The following is a 24,975-nucleotide window of genomic DNA, read 5'->3' as shown; positions in this document are numbered from 1 at the left end:
TCTCACTGTAAAATTGGGTCTGGTTCTCAAGTTTTGATACGGCAACCCAGTAGCTGCAACTCAGGGTGCTGGTCCAGGGACCACCCTTGGAGAACCATTACCCCAAAGCATCTATAATATGCAATGAATTATCTTCTGTGCATCCAGAATGGCGATAGTCATGTACTGTATTTGGGAGAAGTGTGAAAATAGCCACAGATTCTATAGTCAGACCTGTATAACAGGATTTCAGAGTTGTCTGCTACGCCATCATGCTCTATATCGTCATTCAGGAAGCTTGTCTAAATGTGGGTTTTTTTCTATAAATTATTTTAAGACCAGATTTAAAAAATAGTTTCCAGGAAATATTTTAGTTAGCCTCTGCTCCTCTTATTTGTAAACAGTCAATTGGAGAAAATTTCTCATTTTTTCCAGAAATGTTACTTTATCAATGAACAGGTAGGTTTCTTCCAAGTTAACTTCACAACAGATCATTTGCAGAGTTATTATTCCCAGTTGTCACCTAAATGAAGATGGTTGGAATTTTGTCGCTCCCAGCCCACATTTTATATTGAAAAATGTTACAAGTTTTAAAACTACCGGGCTGAAAATTTGTTTATGGATATTTAAGCCTGTTGTGATTTAATTTTGAAGAATTTGTAACACCGGTTGTTAGCAGTATGAGCTTTTAGTCTCGATTGTTCATAGGATCTCTGGTTTACTTCCACAATTAAAATGTAAATATTAGACAAAAACTTTTTGCTCATCCTGCAGTACCTTTGGAAAAAAAAAAAAACACCTCTGGCTGTTTAGAGGAGCTTCTTATATTCTTTCTTTTCATATTATTTAATATGTGATACAACTTTGAGTTTAAAATGAGTATTAGCATTGTTACAGTAAATACTTCATGATAAACTATGGGTAACATGGCATACTTTTTTTCTTAACCTAGAATAAATTAGACAAAGAAAAAGACAGAGATGAAAAATACTCTCCTAAAAACTGTAAACTTCGGCGCTTGTCAAAACCACCTTTTCAGACAAATCCATCTCCTGAAATGGTATCTAAACTGGATCTTACTGATGCCAAAAACTCTGATACAGCTCACATTAAATCCATAGAAATTACTTCTATCCTCAATGGACTTCAAGGTAAACCTAACAAATACCCTGTTGCTTGCAACTCTGTGTTTTGTTACGAATCAAATTCTGTAAAGGCAATGTACCGTTTTTTAATTGGACCAGAATTTTGTTGCCTGTTATTACTTGAAATAAAATCAGCCATTGATTGAGGCTTGGAAGTACTTCTGTTATTAGTAGATCTAAAGGCATCCTTAAATTTTAGTTACAATTTATTATTTACCCTATAGTACTGTGTTTTTTTTCTCAGGTACTGTCCTTTCTGTTGCCACATAAAGCATGGTTTGTGTTAGGTAATTTTAGACTATAAAATTACACTGAATTTTTTGTTAATACCAAATTTTGTTTATCTTGATTGCATCTACTATGATCCTCTTTTATGATAGTATTATTGCCTATTAATATTTGAGGCAGAATGACCTATAACTAAGTAATACAATGTGAATGTTGGTGTGTCTACCATAGTGGTGAACAAATAACATTTATTTAAAAGAATTTTGCATTTCTGCCCCAGAAGTAATTAGTATCCTGATTTTAGTGTGATCATTCCTTAACTTTTCTTTTGAATAAACATATATGTATATATTAAACATAAATACATATTTCCAAAGAGCAGATGAATTTTTAAAACACGGAGTAGCCAGCACAAGCCTTGCTGTGAAGGCTCCCTGAGAATGTTACGTGAACGGAGTCTGTAGGTCATATTCTGGTTTCATATTCAGCTGCTCTGAGAATTCGCAGAAGCATCTCTCAGGGAATTCGCTGGGGCAGGGTCAGAAGGGAGTTCTGGGATACATCGGGGCTCACCACAGCCAGGACGAACAGGAGCGTGGCGGTAGTGAGCCGCTCTGTGTTTTCTGATTCTAGGCTTTACCAAACGAACTTCTAGCTTTCAGGTGCAGGCCAGAGCAAAGCATTTCTCCTGGGTACAATGATGTAGTCCACTGATCCCGATAACATCTTGCAAGACATAGAGGGGAGAGCTGGAGTTTTATCAACACATTGTTCAAACAAGCTAAATCTATTTAAATGCGTTCGGACAGTGTGGTGGCAGCAGGCATCTTAGTGATGGTGGTCCTTGCTATTTCTTTGGAAAGGACACTGTGTAGGACTGGTTTCCTTCTGCATCTGGTACACACATAGCTTCCTGGGGAGATCCTATTCTAGGGATCACTCTTCAGAGGAGCCCTTGGAATTCCTTTGTTCTGGCATCTCATGTCTGTTTTACCCTCGGCATACTCTCATTGTGGTGGAGCATATTCTCTAGTAACTTTTTAAGAACAAGTGAGTGAGAAGGAAAGCAAATTTTTAGAGACTGTGTGCATCTGAGAATATCTTTATTCTGTGCATGGTTTAGCTGAGTTGAATGGTTTTCCTTCAGTATTTTATTAGCATTGTTCAATTGTCTTTTTTTTTTTTTAGTTTATTTATTTATTTTCAGAAAGAGAGAGAGAGTGTGAGCAGGGGAGGGGCCGAGAGAAGGGGAGAGAGAATCCCAAGCAGGCTCTGCACTGTTAGTGCACAGCCCGATGTGTGGCTTGAACTCACAAACTGTGAGATCGTGATCTGAGCCAAATCAGGAGTCAGATGCTAAACTGACTGAACCACCCAGGTGCCCCTCACCTGTCTTTTCTGATGTTGTTTCTGGTCGAAGTTCAGAGCTCTTACAATTCCTGATTCTTTCTGTGTGACTTGTTTTTTATCACTTAGGTTTTTTGTTCTTTGTTTTGGGTGTTTTTTTGTTTTTTGTGTTTTTTTTATTTTATTTTATTTTATTTTTTTGGCTTTTGCTTCTCTTTGGAATCTGGAATCTTTGTTTCTAATGTCCTAAAATTTCACGGTGATTATGCCTTGTGTGGATATATTTTCATCCACTGTCTTGAGTACTTGCTAGGCTCTTTTCATTCTAGAAACTTGAGCCTTTTTGTTCCAGGTGCTTTTCTTGAATTATTTTGTTGATTATTTCTTCCTCTGCATTTTACTGTTCTCTCTTGTTTTTTGTTTTGGATTTTTTTGACTTACCATTATATCAGTATTGCATTTTCTGTAGTATATTTTAATATGTTTATCGTTTTGGGGATGAGATTATTCATTCTTTGGTCTTTTTTCTCTGATTTCTTGGAAATTTTCTCAACTTTGTCTTCTGATCCTTTCGTTTATTATTTAAAAAATATTTATTTTGGGAAAAGCACAAGTGGCGAAGGGGCAGGGAGAGGGAGACAGAGGATCCAAAGCTGGCTGTATGCTAACAGGCTGGCAGAAGCGAGCCCGACGTGGGGCTCAAACTCACGAACCGTGAGATCATGATCTGAGCCAAAGTTGGACACTCAACCTAATAAGCCACCCTCGTGCCCCCGCCTCTTATCCTTTTAAAAACTAATTTACTGCCGTAATGTTTGGTGACAGCTGGTATATTTTTAATTTTCAAGACTCTTCATTTTCTACATGTTCTCATACCATTCTCTTCTTTCAAGATGGGTACAAGATCTTAACCTTTCTGGTTTTGCTCTTTCCAAAGGATATTGTAAATTTTTTGTTCTTCTTTTGCATGGTTAGCTACTTCCAGTTTGCTTTTTCCTGCTTTATTGTTTTGATCTCTTTTTCCTTGGCTGTCTTCTCCTGATTAGGAATCTTGAGCACATGGTTGGGACTTGTCAACTTTGAGTTAATTTCACTCTAAGGTAATCTGGGTGGGCCATTTTTTGGAGAGGACTACTGTCAGGTCTTTAGGTCTTTTTCTTAGTCCAGTTGCATCCCAGAGAAAAGAGTCTTCCAGCCCTGACTGGAAGGTAAGAGAATGTCTTCTAGCGTTTAGGATCCAGTTGAGGATTAGGGAAGGAAGGAGGGGAAATTCTTAGCAGTTGTAGTTCACTGATCCCACTGAGTTCAGCATCACATCTGTACCTGCGCCTTCAATAGTTCTTAGCATTGCCTAGGCCAGAAATCCTGTCTTCACCATCTTCAGAAAATAAACCTCCAGAAGAGTGGTCACCTGGCAACCCACGGGGTGAGGACCTAGGGATCTAGATGCTTTTCGAATAATGTTCACCCGATGCTCCTTATGTTAAGCTGCCTCCTCCACTTTTCATTTTCACAGTCACCTGATACAGCCAATTTTTATTGAAGAGTCTATGGAGAATTGGGTTTTTTCTCAGCTCTACTCACTGCTGGCTTGGGTCTGTTTACTCTCATCCATCTGCTTTTTGGCTTATGCATTCTATTGTTCTCTCCTCTTGTCCCTATTTTTGTTAGCGTATTACTTCAGAAATTGTGTTAACATGCCACGTGTATGATATGTGTGTTGTAATATATAGTTATTAATATATATTAATATGTTCCATATTAACACATTAATACATATCCCAAACAAATATATATACATATGCACAGATATGCTATTTTTATAAATGGGATCATTAACACTACAAAACCCCACCTTTTCGGGGGGGCTTGGCATAGTAGAACTGATAGATCTTTTCGTATCAGCATATTCATGCAACTGAATGGCTGTATCTCTATTTATTTAATTCTTGATGAAAAAAGGTATTTAGATTATTTTCATTATTTTTCCTATTGTACATAATTCAACAATGACCATCACAAGTGCCATATTTGTAACATTTCACATATTCTCTTCTTCATATTTTCTCTTTTCTGTGGTAAATTTTTATTTTTGATTTGGCCATAGATCAAATTTAAGACATTCAGGTTATTTCCAGCTTAAAAATGATTGCTGCTATGAATGCATATGTATATGTACATGCATATATAAAGAAAAAATGAGGCCACCCATGAGTGTAGAACACAGGTAGCTAGGAGTCTCTGCCCTGGCATGAGATGAGCTGGGAACAGAACAAGAGGGTGGGTGATTGTTGGAATTCTGTGGAGTGATTGAATATCTCTAGAGAATAATATTTCACATTTAGGCACCAGAGATCCCCTCAAGTAAACTAGATCCCTGCTGAATCACCTAATGGAAAGCTTATCCATTAATAAGCCCTACCAATACAGTCAGGTTTTAGTAGGTCATCCTTCAGTGTGAACAGTCAAGGAGAGCTCCCACATAAAATGTGGAAACTAAGACGGAAGGAGTGACCCTTGAGGAGAGAGATAATGAAGGTAAGAAGCATATTAGTTCTCTCCGGTTATTATTAATCTCAGAAAACCCGTAAGCATCTGTAAAACAAGAACAGGATACAGTGATAAAGTAACAGAGAACAAGAAACACCTAGAATTAGACATTGAAATTAAAAATCAGTCAAACACAGTTTGGAGTCGAGGAAAACTTTGAGAAAATGTGAGAAAGCAGTGATAGAAATGTAAGAAGATGAGTGATACTGAATAGTAAATAGTGAAATCAGAGGGGAAGAAATGAACAGGTAACCGCGCACACCACTGTGGTTTGAGGATACTCACGTGTGTATATCTTTGTTTTTCACTCTGGGGAGAGTGACACCAGCATTACTGCTAGAATCCGCCTGAGGAATCAAGAAGCCATGGGAACAGCATGCCTGGTTATACGTAACTAAAAAGCAGTTGGATTTTGAAAAAGCGAAACTCTAGTTTTCTTATGAACTGTCTCACGACTACGTTATTTATTTTTTGATTTGTACCTCATCACTCCGTGCTGTATTATATAGAGTGTGGCAGTTCTGTCTGTCTTAGAGAATGCTGTATATGTGGTGGTGGGTTGTCCTCCCCAGTCTGCCATATACATACCAATCACTGAGATCATCCTAGAATAGTCCTCAGGTGGACAGAGGAATAAACAGGTAACTAAAAGAAGAAAAATCTCCAGAACTGACAGACACGAATCTTTAAATTGAACGAGCCTACCCGGTACCTGATAAATTCGTGAATAAAGAACCATGCCACAGTACGTTATTACGAAATTAAAAATACCAGGAATAAAAAACCACTACTATGGTTGAGGAGATAAATGAAAGTAGTGTTTTTAAACTATAAGGCAAGGGGCAGTACCTTCAAATTTTTGAAGGAAAATAATTTTCAACTTAGAATTCTGTACCTGGTTAAACTATCGATAAAACGATGAAATTTGAGAGTAAAGATGTATTTGGACATGTAAGGACAAAGAATATTTACCTCCTTGTGCCTTTTTAAGGAAAGTACTAGATGATGTGCTCCAAGACAATCTGGGAATAAACCAAGAAGGAGGAAGATGGGCAATTCACATACCTGTGGGTCTCAGTCAGGAGAAAGCAGTGAAGGTGGGGGGGCCTGGGTGATTCAGTCAGTTAAGCGTCTATCTCTTGATTTCGGCTCAGGTCATGATCTCAGGGTTCGTGGGACAGAGCGCAGCATCAGGATCTGTGCTGACAGTGCAGAGCCTGCTTGGGATTCTCTCTCTCTCTCTCTCTCTCTCTCTCTCTCTCTCTCTCTCTCTCTCCCTCCCTCCCTCCCTCCCTCCCTCCCTCCCTCCCTCTCCCTCTCCGTCTCTCTCCCTCTCCCTCTCCCTCTCCCTCTCCCTCTCCCTCTCCCTCTCCCTCTCCCTCTCCCCCTCCCCTGTGCATGCTCGCGCTCTCTCTCACTCTCTCTCAGAATACATAAATATAAAAAAGCAAAAAAGAAAGTAATGAAGGGAATTACTAAGATGATAGCTGTTAGAGCAGACCCAGAGAGCCACCAAACTAAATGGAGTAGAAAGTAGGTCTTCAGGATAGAGAGATTCGGTGAATAAGGGAACTGGATGGAGTGCTTGCCTGCATGGAGCAACTGAAATAAATGTGAAAAAGCCTTAGAAAAGGAAGATGTACCGTCAAAAGGAAGGACTTTTGGAAGCTTGGAGAAATGGCTCTATGAGGAAGGAAGTTTGTCAAGTGTGGTGCTTCTTTCTGTAGTGAACCACATTTATGTATATTATAAACAGTATATTTAATTAACTGAAGGGGCACCTGGGTGGCTCGGTCAGTTAAGCGTCCGGCTTCGGCTCAGGTCATGATCTCACAGTCCGTGAGTTCGAGCCCCGCGTCGGGGTCTGTGCTCACAGCTCAGAGCCTGGAGCCTGCTTTGGATTCTGTGTCTCCCTGTCTGTCTGCCCCTCCCCTGCCCATGCTCTGCCTCTCTCTGTCTCAAAAATAAAAACATTAAAAAAAATTTTTTTTTAAATAATTAACTGAAGATAACTATATATGGAAAGTATGGCAGGAGATAGGAGTATTAATACAATACTCATGGCTCATTGCAGGCTAAACTTCCTAAGCGAGCACATCTCTTAATTATATACTATCAGAAAACATGGTTTTGAGACTTTGGAGGCTTGGGAAGGAAGAAAAAGAGCTGTTGGTTTTCCATTGAGTTTCCATTTGTTTTTAGTCATATATGCAGTGCTTTGATAATTAAAACAGTTCAGTTGTACAGAAACACATTGAAACGTTTAAAAGTTTTTAACTACCTTAATTGTGTCTGTTCTTTTTTACTTGTGGCAAACTTAGCTAAAGAACATAGGTAGCGTTGTAGTCACAATTATAAATTCAGGAGGCAAATGACTTAGGTTTCTGTTTCTTCTCTACTTTTACTAGCTCTTTGGAGTGGTTTAACCTCTCTACATCCTAGTCTCCTAAACTATAAAATGGGGTTAATAATAATATACCCCTCATAGGGTTTTTGTGAGACTGAGTCAGACAGTCTATGCAAAGCGTACCAAAGTATCTGGCATGTAGCAGTTTCACAGTAAATGTTTTATTAAAATCACGATAAAGGCAATTACTTTTTATACTTAGTTGAATCCATTTACTGAAATGTACTTTCAAGAAATCAATTCTGTAAATATTTTTATGTAATGTATCAGTTACTTAAGTTAATTGGGTCTACTCTTCAAAACATTATAGAAAACAGGGCACCTGGGTGGCTCAGTCAAACATTCAACTCTTGATTTCGGCTAAGGTCCCGATCTCAGGGTCATAGGATCGAGCCCCGCCTTGGGCTCTGTGCTGGGTGTGGAGCCTGCTTGAGATTCTCTTTCCCTCTGCCCCTATCCCCCGCTCATTCTCTCTCTCTCTCTTTAAAAAAAAAAAAAAAAAAGACAAAAAACAATTTGGAAATTCATTGTTCACAAATCTTTGCCTAATCATTGCTACATTGAAAATGAAGCTTACGGGGCGCCTGGGTGGCGCAGTCGGTTAAGCGTCCGACTTCAGCCAGGTCACGATCTCGCAGTCCGTGAGTTCGAGCCCCGCGTCAGGCTCTGGGCTGATGGCTCGGAGCCTGGAGCCTGTTTCCGATTCTGTGTCTCCCTCTCTCTCTGCCCCTCCCCCGTTCATGCTCTGTCTCTCTCTGTCCCCAAAAAAAAAAAAAAAAAAAAAAAGAAAAAAAAAGAAAATGAAGCTTACAATTTCATATACAGACTTTGAAGTTAGAATAACCCGGGATTCCATCCTGACTGCAGTTATTTTCTACTCATAAATTTGGAGGAGTTTCTTTTTCATAATCCGCTTTATTGAGGTATAAGCTACAAACAATAAAATTCACAACTTTTACACTTACCATTTGATGTGTTTTGGCAAAAATATATGGTGGTGTAACTACAACCACGGTCACAGTACACAACATTACCATCATGGGGCACCTGGGAGCCTCAGTCAGTTAAGCATCAGACTCTTGATCTCAGCTAACGTCTCGATCTCAGGGTCATGAGTTCCAACTCATGCTGGGCATGAAGCCTACCTTAAAAAAAATTACCATCGTTGTGTGAGTGTCTTAAATCTCCAAAACTTAGTTGCGTCACCTGCAAAATAACGATGACACCTAGCAATCCAAGAGGACTGTAAACATAGGGGCTAATATAGAGAGAGAGGGCCGTGCACAGGGAAGACACTGCTGGTGTCCTTATCATACTCACCGGTGTTTCTTCTTTTCTAGCTTCTGAAAGTTCTGCTGAAGACAGTGAGCAGGAGGATGAGACAGGTGCTCAAGACAGAGACCACAGTGGCAAAGAGGAATCGAAGATCGATCATTTGACCCATACCAGAAACGATCTTATTGCGAAAGAGGAACAGAACAGTTCATCTTTGCTAGAAGACAACAAAGTCCATGCAGATTCGGTGATCTCCAAAGCAGTGTCAAAATCTCCAGAAAGATTACGAAAAGATATGGAAGGATTATCTGAAGATACGGATTATGAAGAAGACGATGAAGTCACAAAAAAGAGAAAAGACGGTAAGAAGGACAGCGCAGAGAAGTCTTCAAAGCCTCAAGTCAAACGTGGTAAAAGAAGGTATTGCACTACAGAGGAGTGTTTGAAAACTGGATCGCCTGGCAAAAAGGAAGAGAAGGCCAAGAGCAAAGAATCGCTTTGCATAGAGAACAGCAGCAACAGCTCTTCGGATGAAGAGGAGGACGAAAAATCAAAAACAAAGATGACGCCAACGAAGAAATACAACGGTTTGGAGGAAAAGCGAAAATCTCTACGGACAACCGGTTTCTATTCAGGATTTTCAGAAGTGGCAGAAAAAAGGATAAAACTTTTAAATAACTCTGATGAGAGACTTCAGAACAGCAGAGCTAAAGATCGGAAAGACGTGTGGTCGAGCATTCAGGGACAGTGGCCGAAGAAGACTCTGAAGGAGCTCTTTTCAGACTCGGACACTGAGGCGGCAGCCTCCCCGCCCCATCCCGCCCCCGAGGAGGCGTCCGCAGAGGGCTCGTTGCAGCCGGTGGCCGAGGAGGAGGGCTGCCCCCCCAGCGCCGAGCTGGAAACACCGCCACCGGCCAGCGCCGACAGTAAGCCCGCCGAGGAGAAGCCGGCGGAGGTCACCGACAAAAAAGCGGAATTTCCCAGCAGCGGCAGCAACTCCGTGCTCAACACCCCCCCTACCACCCCCGAGTCGCCTTCCTCGGTCACTGTAACGGAAGCCGGTCGGCAGCAGTCTTCGGTGACCGTGTCGGAGCCGCTGGCCCCGAACCAAGAAGAGGTTCGCAGTATCAAGAGTGAGACCGATAGCACAATTGAGGTGGACAGTGTCGCGGGGGAGCTGCAGGACCTCCAGTCGGAAGGGACCAGCTCGCCGGCAGGCTTTGACGCCAGCGTGAGCTCCAGCGGCAGCAATCAGCCGGAACCAGAGCACCCAGACAAAGGTGAGGGCCGAGCCGTGTCCGTTGGCGTAGTGTAGAACCTTCTGACGTTTCCAAGGGCTTCGCGGTAGCACTCGTTAGAGCACGAGGCGCAGAAGTGAAGTCCTTGCGTGAACGCGGTAAAAATGGAAATTGGAAGGGTGCTTTGAGTAATGGATAGCGAATGCGCTGAAAAGCTTGGGGGGGACTTACCGTCCCGTGCGTGAGCTGTCTGTGACATCCCCAGGGGACCAGAGCCCATGCTGGGCACGCACCCAGGCCCAAATCCACACCTTTTTGAAGATTCCTTATACGCTGGTTGACTATGTGGCATGAGCAGCTTCCATATATATCTGTAACGTTGTTTTCGCAATTGTAACCGATGTGCGTTTTCTCACAAACATTTTGATTTGTTGACAGACCCCTCCACCCTTAACCAAATACTGTATGTAGGGGTTTGGAGCAACCAACTGTCCAGGCACTGCTTTCCTCAGACAACCGTGTCAAACTGATTTTCAAGCCTGACTAACTTGTGTGAGTTTGTAAAGGAATTTGATGCTTTCTTAGATGCATAGCTTCCAAATCGAAGGAGCAATGTGTATGTTACCCTCCAGTAATACTTTTTTGATTTTCCGTGAAGTTGTTAAAAGTGGAAACCCAAATTAGTACTTTTAAAAGTATTGGTGCCCTTTGATTTTGCCATAGCTATTCGTGTGTCTTCATTCTTCTTACAGACCACTTCATTCAGGTGTCTTTAGATGAATAGAATATACGCCGACAGTTGGCTTTGAAACCTACTTTTTCGCTGTACAGATAGGATGTGTACTTTACGTAACATACCGGTTTTTATTATGCTAGTTTGAGATTTTTAGCTAAGCTTAAAGAGATGTGATACAGATCAGGTGGGTTAATTCCTAATTTTCTCACACAAATTTTTTTTTCCTTTTTTTCTTTTTCCAGCTTTAGTGAGATACAATTGATGGAACATTGTCACACAAATCTTGACTTAAAACATTTCTTTTTAAAAAATAAATATTAAGTAAAAGATATAATTGCAGTGCAATTGGGATCTTCTTTGGTTTTTCACATTCACACATACAGCTACAGTATGTGTGCCATAAAAAAGAGATACGGTAGCTTCTGATAGAAGCAGGTTAGCATTGCACTTTTGAATCTTAATCTTGACTAGGTTGAAAAGAATGCAACTTAAGAAATACTCCTGGGGCGCCTGGGTGGCTCAGTCGGTTAAGCGTCCAACTCTTAGTCTTGGCTCAGGTCATGATCTCATGGTTCGTGAGTCATGGGATATTCTCTCTCTCTCTCTCTCTCTCTCTCTCTCTCTCTCTCTCTCTCTCTCTCAAAATAAATTAAAAACAAAAAGAAACTTTAGAAGAAATACTCCCAAATTTAGGGTAACAGAGACCATCTGCTATACCAGAGCAAAGAGAGAATTGATCTCTCTTTAGAAATAAATTCTTGGGGCGCCTGGGTGGCTCAGTCGGTTGAGCGTCCGACTTCGGCTCAGGTCATGATCTCGCAGTTCGTGGGTTCGAGCCCCGTGTCAGGCTCTGTGCTGACAGCTCAGAGCCTGGAGCCTGCTTCGGATTCTGTGTCTCCCTCTCTCTGTGCTCCTCTCCTGCTCATGCTCGCTCTGTCTCTGTCTCTGTCTATGTCTCTCAAAAACGAATAAACGTTAAAAAAAAAAGTTTTTTTTAAAAAAGAAATTCTTAAGCATTTATTTCATATGGCCTTATTTTAAGAAATTTGTCTACTGGATACCAGAGAATTCACATTGTGTCAAAAGTAAAAATGTAAATTTTACAATTTAGATTTAGGATTTCCCTCCAGTTGGCTTACATTTACTTACTTACATCCAGTGGCTTCCATTACTGTTTATTTCTTGCAGCTGAAAGCTTCAGAATTAAAACTCTTTTAGGGAGAAACCTGACAATTATTTTTAAGATTCTGTGCTTCAATATAGTCATTATCTTCATCACCTTCTTTGTGTTTTATTTAAGTTGTTATATTAAAATAGCTTTAGAAGAAGTTATTGCTAAGGTGTAATTAAAAAACAGTCTAGAAGTTGCAAACAAAACAGTTAATGGCCTATTCCGTTTTTGACCAAGGAAGCCATGTCTTATATACTCGACTGATGATATCGTTGGTAACAGGACTAAGAAATATTTTTTGTAGCAAACATGCCATAATTTTTATCACATCTGTATCATGTCATTATAGTATTTTAATACTATAGTAGTATACAGTATAGTATTTCATTGTACTGAATAGAAACAGGACTTTATTAATCTCCGGAAAAGATAGTCTGGTAGCCGATATAGATATAATTAGAAATACATAGAAACACAGTAGATGTTGTGGACCAAGTTAATAGTATAGAGAAAAATGTACTGAAACTATAGCTTGGAGTAGTTGTCAAGCCATGAAGCCTGGCCCGTCATGGAAAGTCTTAGTGAAGATGTAGGATGTGGGCTAGTCCTTGAAGAAAAGGAAGACATTTATGAAGTTTCGGGATAATTTCCTACCAAGAAGGTGAAACGTTTCGTAGGATCATTATGCTGGATTTATAAATGGTATATGTGTTAACCAGTGCCCTGGCAGTGAAGTTACTGTTAAAAGAAATAAATTGGTAAAACAGCTAAGTGTGAATTACTACTAAAATTTATCCCATTAATATGATGATATTTTAAAGTTGTTAATATCACTGTAAGCTATATCATTAATGTTTTCATCTGTGACTAAATCTTAATATTTTGGTTCTATTGAATTTTCGCAAATTTCAGTTTTTATTTTCATCATTTACCTGTTTTTGGAGTTACTAGACTCATAAACTCCCAGTTCTATATTGAGAACTATTTTTAGTTTGTATCTGATTTTTCTAAGAAGGATGTGCATACTTTATTTGCTTTTTTAAAACTCTTTTATTATGTGTAATAATTCAATTAATGAAAATTCATTCTAAAAATTATAGTAATTCTATGATAATTTGTAAAGCTCATAAAGAACATGCATAGTTTGAGAATTGTTCTATGCTTCTAAAATGTGAGATTAATTTATACCTAGGAAAGCTTGATTTTATTTTGTGTTACTTAATCATTTCTTTTCCATCGTAGCCTGTACAGGTCAGAAAAGAGGGAAAGAATCTCAGGGAGGAGGAAGTTCATCAAAAAAGCAGAAGCGAAGCCATAAAGCAGCAGTGGTAAACAACAAAAAAAAGGGAAAAGGCAGTAAGTGTGAAACCTCTAATTATTTATGTATAAAAATAATGGCGGATATGTTTCCCCTCCCCCCACCCCCACCACCCCCACCCCCCCCACCCCCAATTAAGAAAGGGGCATTCAGGATATGGGATAGTTAAAGATTTTGATTTTTGTCTCTACCGTCAAAAAAATCACACAGAAGTCTTCTGATCCTAGGTAAACTCTAGGATTAAGCAGTCTGGTGTTATTCAGCAGTGGTATTGATTGCTGATGAATGACCAGGTAATCCTTTTGAAAATAATAGCCAGTGTAATGTAAACTCAACATCTTTGTTAGTTTTATGTCCCACGGTTTTTCCAATTGCCATTGTATGTATCACATATAATTGAAAATGCTTCAATTATATATTATTTTTATTACAGTGAAATTGATTGCTTTGTAATTCTTCAAGGCAAAATCAGACTGGAAGAGAACAATCAAGGTAGCCTTAGAGCTGTACCTCCAGCAAGTCCAGTCTGTTACTTTTGTCGTTCGTGCCCCAAACTCTGTGTCCCAAGAGCAGCTAGAAGCAGTACTAAAGATTGAACTTTAGTAATGGCTCTGTTTGTTGACCAGCAGGAATTTATATACTGTATTTCTCCTGAGAGCTGCACATTTAATCTCTCTTTTGTAGACAAAGTGAGAAGCAGAAAATATGTAAAGAATTTTTTTTCAGGTGCCCCACACTGACCTCCTGCTGCTCTTCCAGGAGACTCCTGCCACCTCCACTGCCTGACCTTTGCTATCGGCCGGCTTGGCTGCACTTCAGTGCAGAAAAGGGTTATGCGGCCAGCTCCCCGAGGTTCTGCTGAGCCCATATGACTTCCAGGCGGTGAATATGGCGTCCCTCGGGGCCCCGGGCGGCTGTGCTCAGCAAGGCCGTGAAAGCCGGGCTGAGGCAGACCACTGCATCAGAGCGGGGCCAAGCCTTGGGTGGCTTAGCTAGCAGTTGCCAGGGCTTCCAGAGCAGCAGTGGGGGGATTGGGGGGGATCCTTTCGAGATGTGTGTAAAGGAGTGGTGGAGTTTCTTCATTCTCAAAACACCACAGTGGGAGGAGTTGCTGTCTACCTTTGCTATCTAGAACACTTGTCAGGCTTTGAGAGCCCGACTGTGCCTTTTTGGGGTAGCTGTTAGTAGATAAAGAATCAATACATGCCAAATTGATCACCAATTATTTGGAATAACCAACAGGATATTTAAAGTGTTACTACACAGTGATGTTTTTGTCTTCAAGACTTTACCATTTAATGACAGATCCTAGGAGGGCTCCTCTTCAACGAGTCAGTTCATGTATTCCTATAATTTAGCGGTATAGTGGGTATATTTAATTGTATTCAAACACTGTTCTGTAGCAGTAACAGTTAATTGTATTCTCCCATTTTAATTATTGGGCTTAAGGCTTGATAAATCAGAATGAGGAAGCCATTCTCTGAGAAAATTTTAGTAAAGTTGAACTAACTCATGGAATCTAAAATAATACTTTGTATCCAGAAAGGTAATCCATGGAAATATCAATCCCATCATCTACTCATTCACATGGTTAAACAGTCAAGGTTAAGCCTTTCTGTTCCAGTACCGAGGCTTTAATCAGCAAAGGCAGTTGTAACATAATTATTTTGCAGATTTGTGAAATGTTCATAGTGAATATATTTACCAGAGTATAACTGATGGTTTATTTTAGTCCACAAGCTACGACGTAGGAGTTACTTAAGGAAAAAAATCATTGTACACATCAAAGTTTAGAGTTCATTCCCAAAGAAGTTTTTTTAAGGAATTTCATGATTATCTTTCATTGTTTGCTTGTGGCCAGAGGAGTAGAAAAAGTGTTACATGTACCTGGGTTCTGTATACAACCCAAAATGTGAAAATTAAGTTGCTACAATGAGTCACTTAAAAAGATGCTGTATTCTATTTTATATATAGTAATCTAATAGAATAAAAAGCCATTGAAATCTATAATTATGATACATTTGATAGTCTACCAGGTATAACGGAAGATTAGTTTGAATGTTTTTTTAAAAAAATTATTATTGGCAATTCAGGTAAGAAGCATTTTTTGGTTTTGGTTTTGTTTTCCTAAACTGAGATGCTACTGTATTTATACATGACAATTTTCCAGGTTTCTAGGCAGGGTCTATAAAGCAAGGTATTTATTTGAGTAATAAAGTCATGCAGTTAATTTTAAAATTAATTTTTCACTAAAGTCTGTGACAAATTTTTTGTTACTTTTCTGTTTACTCACGCTTTTCTTTCTACTTTTATTTCAGCAAACAGTAGTGATAGTGAAGAACTTTCTGCTGGGGAAAGTGTAACGAAGACTCAGTCAGTCAAATCAGTTTCTACTGGAATGAAGTCTCACAGTACCAAATCTCCGGCCAGGACACAGTCCCCGGGAAAATGTGGAAAGAATGGTGACAAGGATCCTGATCTCAAGGAACCCAGTAATCGACTACCCAAAGTTTACAAATGGAGTTTTCAGATGTGTAAGTGACACCTAGTAAGAGGAAGAAGCTTCAGCCTAGTAATTTTGAGGCTAATCCCTCTGAAAAAGAGGCTGTAACCAAACTTGAGACATCATGACCAGTTGTAGTGTCGAGAGCATATTTGGATCTTGATTTGAATAAACAAATTGCTAACAGAAAAATTTTAAGGCAATTCAGGCAGATACCAACATTGAGTAGATATTTATGATATGATATTAGAAATTTGCTTTAAAACAACCTAGTCTTGGGGGTGGGAGTAGATGGGGTGTAAATAAGACAAGATTTGCCATAATTGCTAATCACTGAAGCTGGGTGGTGGTATATGGGACTCCATTATTCTATATTCTCTATACTTTTGTTTATGTGAGAAATCTCCGTAATAAACACTTTTCGAAAAAAGATTATCCCAGCGTTAGTCACACACACAGAGATATTCTTAGGAAATTGAAAACTGCTCTTTAGAGCTTTTAAAAATTTTCCTACAACTTAAAAGTTATATATACTCAAAAAAAAACCAAACAACCACACATTACACATACTCATAAAAATCTAAAGAAAGAACAAAAAGAGGCCAAAAGAGAAAAATTTATCCACAGTCCTGACATTCAAAAATATATTCAATTTTAACATTTTGGTGTCTTTCCAAGTATAAGTTTTAGTGATACATTGTGGTGATACTGTATATGAATGAGGAATTTTTAGCATGCATGTTTAGGTTATAAGGTTTTTAATTCTACACATGCATACATTCAACAGATAACATGCATGTATTATGTACCTGGCATATATAGGCATACCTTTTTTAAAAAGATTATTTTATGTATGTGTGTATGTATGTATGTGTGTATTTATTTATTTAATGTTTATTTATTTTTGAGAGAGAGAGTACAAGCAGGGGAGGGGCAGAGAGAGAGGGAGACACAGACTCCTAAGTGGGCTCCAGACTCTGAGCTGTTAGCACAGAGCCCAACGTGGGGGCTTGAACCCACAAACTGAGATCATGACCTGAGCCAGAGTTGGACACTTAACCGGCTGAGCCACCCAGGCGCCCCTATTTTATTTATTTATTTACATTTTTGAGAGAGGGAGGGAGAGAGACAGCATGCATGTAGGGGAGAGGGAGGGAGGGAGGGAAGAGAAAGAGAGAGAGAATGAAAGAGAATGAATGCATATCTGAAGCAGGTTCCACACTCAGCATGGACCCTGACTCGGGGCTGATCCATGACTCTGGGATCATAACCTGAGCTGAAATCAAGAGTCAGAGGCTTAACCCACTGAACCGCCCTGACACCCCTAAAGATTTTATTTTTAAGTAATCTCTAAACCCAGTGTGGGGCTAGAGCCTACAACCATGAGATCAAGACTCACGTGCTCCACTAACTGAGCCAGCCAGGCGCCCTTATGTAGGCATAGCTTCTCATGTTCTAGCTAGAAAAAAAAATCTCAGGGAAACAAATGCTCACAAGCCTTGGTTTTAGTTTATCTGTCTTGACATTTTTCTACAACCATACTACATGCTTTCTTTTATATGGTAAAATTTTGTTTAAAAATACATACTGATGAAAGTTTTAAATTCACAGCGGACTTGGAAAATATGACAAGTGCTGAACGCATCACAATTCTTCAAGAGAAACTTCAGGAAATCAGAAAACATTATCTGTCATTAAAATCTGAAGTAGCTTCCATTGATCGGAGGAGAAAGCGTTTAAAGAAGAAAGAGAGAGAAAGTAAGTGTTAACCTTCCTTTACTTAAACCAGCAGTCTATGACCCCACAGTTAGATTCGTGTGAGTTTATGTCTGGGTCTTCGGGCAAGTTCTTTAATCGCTCTGCCTTATTTTCCTCATCTATAAAATGGGGAAGAATTTAAAGAAAAAATGATCTCAAGTCACAGGTCACAATGTTCACTTTCATGGAGTTTATAGATAGTCTGCTTTAAAAAACAAAACAAAACAAGTAAGATTTCAGATAGTGAACAGCACTGTGAAGAGGCAGAGATTGGATGGGTTGTGTTAGGTTACAAATTGTTGTGTTAGGTTACAAATGATCAGGACATGTTCATTGAGACCTGAATGACCAGAGGAAGCGAGAGGAGTTAAATCTGGGGGAAAAGAGTTCTCTTAGTCTGCCAGGGCTGCCATAACGAAGTACCACGACTGGGGTCTTAAACAACAGGAAACGTATTGCTTATCTCCAAATACTGTCACGTTGGAAGTTAGGGCTTCAGCATAGAAATTTGGGGAGACACGGTGCTCGGTCCATAAAAGAGTCCTGGGCAGAGAAAACAGTATTGGAACTTTTGACATTTTGGGGCCGGGTAAGTCTTTGCTGACAGGGGGGCGGGCAGGGTAGGGGGGGCGGGGAGAGGTCTGTGCACCGCAGGATGCTTAGCAGCATTGCTGGCCTCTACCCACTGGATGCCAGCAGCAACCTACAGTTGTGACAACCAAAAATGTCTCGAGACATTTTTCAGGTATCCTCTAGGGTGCAAAATCACCCCAGGGTGAGAACATCTGCTATGAGGGGATACATTTGGTGCCTTTTGGAAGCAGGAAGAAAATCATTGTGGTGAAAGCAGTGGAAACATCAGCTAGGTAGGCAGAGGCCGACTCCTGTGGGGCCTTATAGGCAAGGATGAGGGGTGGAGATTTTATTCTAAGTGAGACAGAGAGCTGTTTCAAAGTTTTAAACAGAGAAATGACATGGTCTATTCATAGTACTTAAAGATCACTGTCTGCTGTGTAGAAAGCAGACTCTAGAGGGGCAGGGGTAGAAGGAAGAAGTGTCGATTAGGAAGCCCATCGCAGTGGCTCTGGGGAGCGGGCGACAGTGCCTTGACTGGGGTACTTGCAGGGAAGATGGAGAGCAGTCTGTGTTCATAGCGCTCGCTGATGGATATGGTGTGGGGGGAGCAAAGAGGAATTGAGATGATTTGTAGGTTTCCAGCAGGAACAAATGGCTACTTGGTGCTGACTTTGGAAACTGAGGAGGACCTAGAAAAGGTAACATTGTGGGTTGAGGAACACAGGATCAGATGTTTTGTTTTCACCATGTTACTTTTTGAAATGCCTAGTAGGCATCCAAGTGGGATGCCAGGTAGACAGTGGGGTACGTAAGCGTGTAGCTCAGCGGGAAGGCAGGACTAGAGAGCAAATTTTTAAGTCATTGCCTGGCCATAATACAGTAGTTAACTGTAAGCGGTTTGTTAAGCCCCAGTACTTGAGTAGATCACCTGGAAGACGAATGTGGGTACAAGAGAAGGAGAGCTGGGGCAAGCCAGCTTTTACAAGTAGGGCTGAGAGAGGGAAGACTAGCAAGACGTGAGGAGTAGCCTTGAATGAAGAAAACCGATGAAGGTGGCCAAGAGTTGAGGAGGCCGGTGGTCATCTGTGCCAAATGCTGAAAGGCCAGCAAAGTGGTCAGTGGCTGGGCCATGCTGGAATCATCGGTGGCCTTTTTGAGAGCATGTACTGTGAGCTGTGGAGGTGCAGAAGCTGGTCTAAAGCTGATTCAGAAGAGAGGGGGAGGCAAGGAAGTAGAAATGGTGACTCTCTAGGAAAAATCTCACGTTTGCTATGAAGGGAACAGAGAAAGGGGACCCTAGGGGCGGAGGTGGGGGGACAAAGTCATTGCAAGCTTATGATTATGCCTCCCCGACCGTCCTCTGTTTCCACTGCTCCCATTCTCTGATGAAAATCAAAGCACTTTGGTTTTCATTTTCTTTTTCTTCAGAAGAATGTTCTTCGTTCCCTTTTCTGCGGTTGTGATAAGTCCTATACCTCTCCACCTTTGTCTAGGCTTTTTAATTTGTGGAGAGACTGAAAGTCTGGGTCATGGAGTGATTCGAAAAGAAATTAAGTGTTAATATATAGAAAGTATATACAGAAGCATTCTGTCAAAGGAAGGGGATCAGGGTTTTATTTGATAGGTAACCATTTTTTTTAAGTTTATCTTGAGAGAGAATGCACACACAAGCAGGGGAGGGGCAGAGAGAGAGAGGGAAAGCGATTCCCATGTAGGCTCCACACTATCAGCACAGAGCCCAGTGCGGGGCTCGATCCTGCGAACCATGAGATCATAACCTGAGCTGAAATCAAGAGTCCGATGCTTAATCGACTGAGCAGCCGCCTAGGCGCCCCTCCCCTGATACGTAACCATTTAAAAATAATTAAAAATCAACTATAAGCATACTATTTAAATTCTTGTGCCAGCGCTCCTTATTCTTCCATCGCCTAAGCCTTGTTAGAGTGTTTTCATGTAGTAAGATGTCTACCCAGAAACAGCTCCTCTGAAACGGTGTTTGTATGTGTGGTCACCATAGGTTCTCTGTAGCAAGTGATTCTTATAAATGGATGCCTTCCCTGGGGAGTTAGCAGTAAAAGTCAGTTCCTAAATACTATTTAAAATATCAGTGGAAAATGACTATCTCAGCTGTTCAAAGAAATGCAAATCAAATAGGATACTATTCCTAGCCAAAAAAAAAAAAAAAAAAAAAAGTATAATTGAAACCAGTGCTAGGAAAATACGGTGAAATTCATATTTTATGCATTGCTGGAAGCATTGGCACAATTATTATGGAAAACAGTTTGACTATGTACTTGGAGAACTAGCTAATTCCGGTTCTAAGAATAGGTCCCAAGGAGAAATATGTGATGATAAAGAAGTTTGTCATGGTAATATTTATAATAACAGGTAGAAATTATTTAAATTGTATTATCAAGTGATACATTGCATGGAATAAAAAGAAGTAGACATTTAAAATTTTATTTGTAACGCTCAAAATATTTATTATATTGTTGTTAGCAACAGGAAGACACTAGAATTAAATAAGTTAAAGTTCATAAATATAATGGAATACTATTCAACTTTGAAAAGAAAAAGAGGTAGATGTATATATGTACCAGTATGGAACAGTCTCCTAAGGTAAGTTGTTAAGTGTTAAAAAAAATAATCAAGAGGGGTGGCTGGGTGGCTCAGTCACTTAAGTGTCTGACTTTGGCTCAGGTCATGATCTCATGGTTTTCGAGTTCAAGCCCTGCATCAGGCTCTGTGCTGACAGCTCAGAGCCTCGGCCTGCTTTGGATTCTGTGTCTCCCTCTCTCTCTGCGCCTCCCCTGCCTGCGTGCTCTGTCTCTTTGACAGTAAATTTCATATTAAAAATAGAAAATAAAAAAATAAATAAATTTAAAAAATAAAAAATAAAAAGTCAAACACTATACTGTGGTGCTTCTACTTACATTTTCAAAATAAAGTTATAGCTACACATGTTAAATTTGCATATCCTATCTCTAGAGGCTGGAGAGGACATTCCTCTAGAACAGGGATTGGAACATTTTCTGTAGAGACAGTTAATAAATATTTTGGCCTTTGTGGGCCAAGGGGCCTCCTTAGAACATTTGACCCTGCCATTGTAGGTGTAAAATATACCATAGGCAGGAGGTAAACAAATGGGCGTGGCTGTGTTTCAATAAATTTTATATAGAGAGAGAGTTTATTTAAGTAATCTCTGCACCCAGTGTGGGACTTGAAGTCACAACCCCGAGATCAAGAGCCACACACTCTGACAACTGAGCCAGCCAGGCACCCTTCCAATAAATTTTTCTTATCAGAAACAGTTGAGGCAGCTCTTTCTGCCCATGGGCCTGTCCCAGTGCTTTTAATAAAATCACCTTTTTTATGCCAAACAAACAACAGGTGGGCCAGATTTGGCCTTGGGGCAGTAATTTGCCAGCACCTCTACTAGAGTTTTGAAGACTGAAGCAACTGGTAACAACAGGGAAGTGAAATTTGGAGGACTTAGGAGGGTTTTCATGAGGCAGAGATTTGCTTTTCCGCTTTATATTCCTATATTGAAGGAATTTCTTTTACCTTGTGCATGTATTCCTTAAAACATTTCGTTTTTCAAATATTGATTTATAGGTGGACCCGGGTAGTTCAGTTGGCTAAGCATTTTATACTTCAGCTTAGGTCATCATCTCACACGGTTTGTGAGATTGAGTCCCACATGGGGCTCTGTGCTGCCAGCTTGGAGCCTGGAGCCTGCTTCTGATTCTGTCTCACTCTCGCTCTCTCTGCCCCTCCCCACTGTGCTTCCATGGGCTCGCTCGCTCTCTCTCTTTCTCTCTCTCTCTCTCTCAAAAAGAAATAAACTTTAAAAAATATTGATTTATAACAATGAGAGAATTTCCCTGAAGAAACTAACGGATGTGTCATTTGCTTTGTATGCGAAGTGCAGGAAAAAGCAGTAGTCAAGCTGTGGACCCTTTTGTTCCAACACTAAGAATCACTCTCATCACCATTTAAATTTGTAAGAAACTCTAAACACAGAAAGATGCAGGAACTAGGAGGAAGGAAAAGATTTTTGGGTGGATTACCGCTTTTTCTTATTGGCTTCAAAGCTCTTTTTGATGTTTGTCTCACTGTTACAAAGTCGATTCTTGGTTTTATTTCCGTGTCTTCATAGACTGGGTGCACAATTGGTTTTTTCCTAATATGATGTGTGTGGGAGCGGCATTCCCTGATCTGTCCCTTTTCCTTAACTCTGTATTTCAGGACCGTCTAGAGCTACTTGAGGTACACTGGTTTTTGCTTTCTTTACATCACGGCATTGTGACCTTCGGACTGTTCTTGCAGGCTTGAGTGATTTCAGAGAATACGACAGGCTTTTAGCTTACGGGGCTGGTGTTTTCTTTCCCTCTGTTGTCGTATGTACGTTCATTAAGCCTTTGGTTTGGTTTCCCCTTTCTTCAGGTGCTGCTACGTCCTCATCCTCTTCTTCCCCTTCATCCAGTTCCATAACAGCTGCTGTTATGTTAACGTTAGCTGAACCGTCAATGTCCAGCGCATCACAAAATGGAATGTCAGTTGAGTGCAGGTGACAGCAGGACTTGCTAAAGCACTTTGCACTTAATGGCTGTTGAGGGCCACGTCTTTTTTTATACTGCACAGTGGCACAAAAAAAAATCAGACAAGCACTATTTTATATTTAAAAATTGTTTCTTGACAAGCTGACTTGGCACTTAAGTGCACTTTTTTTATGAAGAAAAAGTACAATGAACTGCTTTTCCTCAAGCAATAATTGTTTCCAACTTGTCTGGGAATTGGGTGTCTGGTAACTTGAAGGCCTTCCACTGTGGCAAATGGAGGCTTTTCACTGCCTGTAGAGACAATACAGTAAGCATAATTGTTAGGTGGGCCGGAACATGTCAAGATAACTTACTGTATATGTATTCCCTTGTATTTTGTTAAAGCTGGAACATTTGATATTTTTCCATTTATTTATGAAAAAATACGAACCTATTTTCATTTGTACGAGCTAATTGTTTTTTAAAGCAAGTCACCTTAGGGTGGCTTTAATTGTATAAGTCAAGCACATGTAATAAATTCCAAACCTGCAGTTAACAGGATATTAGACATCAATCCTGGTAACCAAATATTGAAGATTCTCTTTAAAAAAAGACTGAACATGTTTACAGGTTTGAATTAGGCTAAAAGGTCTTGCAGTGGCTTTTCATGCCCCTTCAAATTGGAATGGAACTACTGTACTTTGCCATTTTTCTATAAATCAGTATTTTTTTTTAATTTTGATATAATACATTGTGTGAAAAAAGAAAATGGCTAATAAACTGTATTAAATCTTAAACAATGTATAAAGATTGTACTTAGCCAGTTCAAAGTGTATATTTATTCATAATGAATTATAACAGTTATATTTTTGTGTTTTCTTGTAAATGTTTCTTTTTCCTTAAATACAGATAATTCATTTGTATTGCTTATTTTATTATGAGCTACAACAAGAGGACTTCAGGAACAAGTAAACTGTATTAGTATGGTTCCAGGTTGTTGATATGAACTGTCTCAGAAGGATGGTTGTTATTTTAAGTATAAATAGCTAATCGGGGTGGTAGGCCTATAAAATTAAATGCCTTGTATAAAATCCAAAATGAACGCAAACTTGTTTTCACTTGTATTGACTTTATGTTGTATGATTCCAATCTCTGTTCTGTTTGGCACTTGTATTTAATTCTACACCTTTGTAAGACATTTGTATATTGCGGATGTGTTCATTCAAGCTATTTAATACCTGGCACTGTTAATACACAGTACTTTACTGTACAGACTGTTTTACCGTTTTAATTGTAGTTCTGTGTACTTTTTTTGGATGGGGCTGGCATGTTTTATTTGTTTTCTGGCAATACGACATGTGAGAATTTCGAAGCGTTTTGTTGTAGATGCTAACGTGTCAGAATCCTTTACATTCAACTTTTCTAAGAAAAGCATTTTCAGTCTTGTAGTGTGTGCTTACAGTAACTAATTTTGTTGAAAATGGTTTCAAGTTATTCAAATTTGTACAGGACTGTAAAGATTTGTTGACAGCAAAACGTTGAAGAAAAAGCTTATAGAATAAAAGCTATAAAGTATATATTAGGATCTGCAAACAATGAAGAATTATGTAATATATTGTACAAATGTAAGCAAAGGCTCTGAAATAAAATGCCATAGTTTGTGAATCCTTGATTTTGTTTCTAAAAGATTAAGTAATTTTAGTTCATTTCTGTTTGTGATGATTGACTGGAACATGCATCTCCAGCCTGTATTATCCACAAGGGGTTAATTGACATACCAAAAAAAGGGAATATTATACCTATAAGAATTAAGAGTCCATTAACGGGATTCAGGATTTATTAGGCATTTTTATATCTTTGTATATACACTATAGACTATTTTGCTTGAGTCTGAACATGAGTATTCATTCATCACTTGGAGGTTTGTCTAAAGAAAAAATTTTTATTTTCTTTAACATGTGGAACCATTACCAGCAGCTTTTTTTTCTTTTTTCTGTGTTACAATTTCATTGGACTTTTACTTTTAGTGCACTCTGCCCCACTGCACATTGGAATCATCTGGACATTGTTAAAACAGTGATCAGTACTCCTGTGCCCTGTTGGTGTTGGGGGTGGGGTGGGGGGGGCAGTGGAGGCCATCCTCCCATCCCCCCACCTCTAGGCCCCCAGAGTTGTATTCATTTGGTCTAGGATGGTACTTGGA

The 24,975-nt window shown here is 39.7% G+C and overlaps 1 protein-coding gene across 3 annotated transcripts in view; it reads left to right on the top strand.

The window, feature by feature from the left end:
- ARID4B (AT-rich interaction domain 4B) overlaps positions 1-24,437 on the top strand; it is a 152,225-nt gene extending 127,788 nt beyond the window's left edge. For 2 of the 3 annotated variants that reach the window (XM_058696195.1, XM_058696194.1), the window contains 6 exons: positions 932-1,130; positions 8,997-10,211; positions 13,319-13,432; positions 15,713-15,928; positions 17,509-17,655; positions 22,678-24,437. In XM_058696195.1, coding sequence (XP_058552178.1) covers positions 932-1,130; positions 8,997-10,211; positions 13,319-13,432; positions 15,713-15,928; positions 17,509-17,655; positions 22,678-22,805 — 2,019 coding nt within the window. In that variant the 3' untranslated portion in view covers positions 22,806-24,437. Of the gene's footprint in view, positions 1-931; positions 1,131-8,996; positions 10,212-13,318; positions 13,433-14,120; positions 14,277-15,712; positions 15,929-17,508; positions 17,656-22,677 lie in introns of those variants that run through there. The other variant, XR_009252140.1, reaches the window with a different exon arrangement.
- The last annotated feature ends 538 nt before the right edge of the window (positions 24,438-24,975 follow it).

The sequence above is a fragment of the Neofelis nebulosa genome, chromosome 13 (genome assembly GCF_028018385.1).
Source record: "Neofelis nebulosa isolate mNeoNeb1 chromosome 13, mNeoNeb1.pri, whole genome shotgun sequence".
Taxonomy (NCBI): Eukaryota; Metazoa; Chordata; class Mammalia; order Carnivora; family Felidae; genus Neofelis; species Neofelis nebulosa.
Note: the sequence above shows the minus strand (reverse complement) of the source record. Positions and strands in the feature narration are given on the sequence as shown.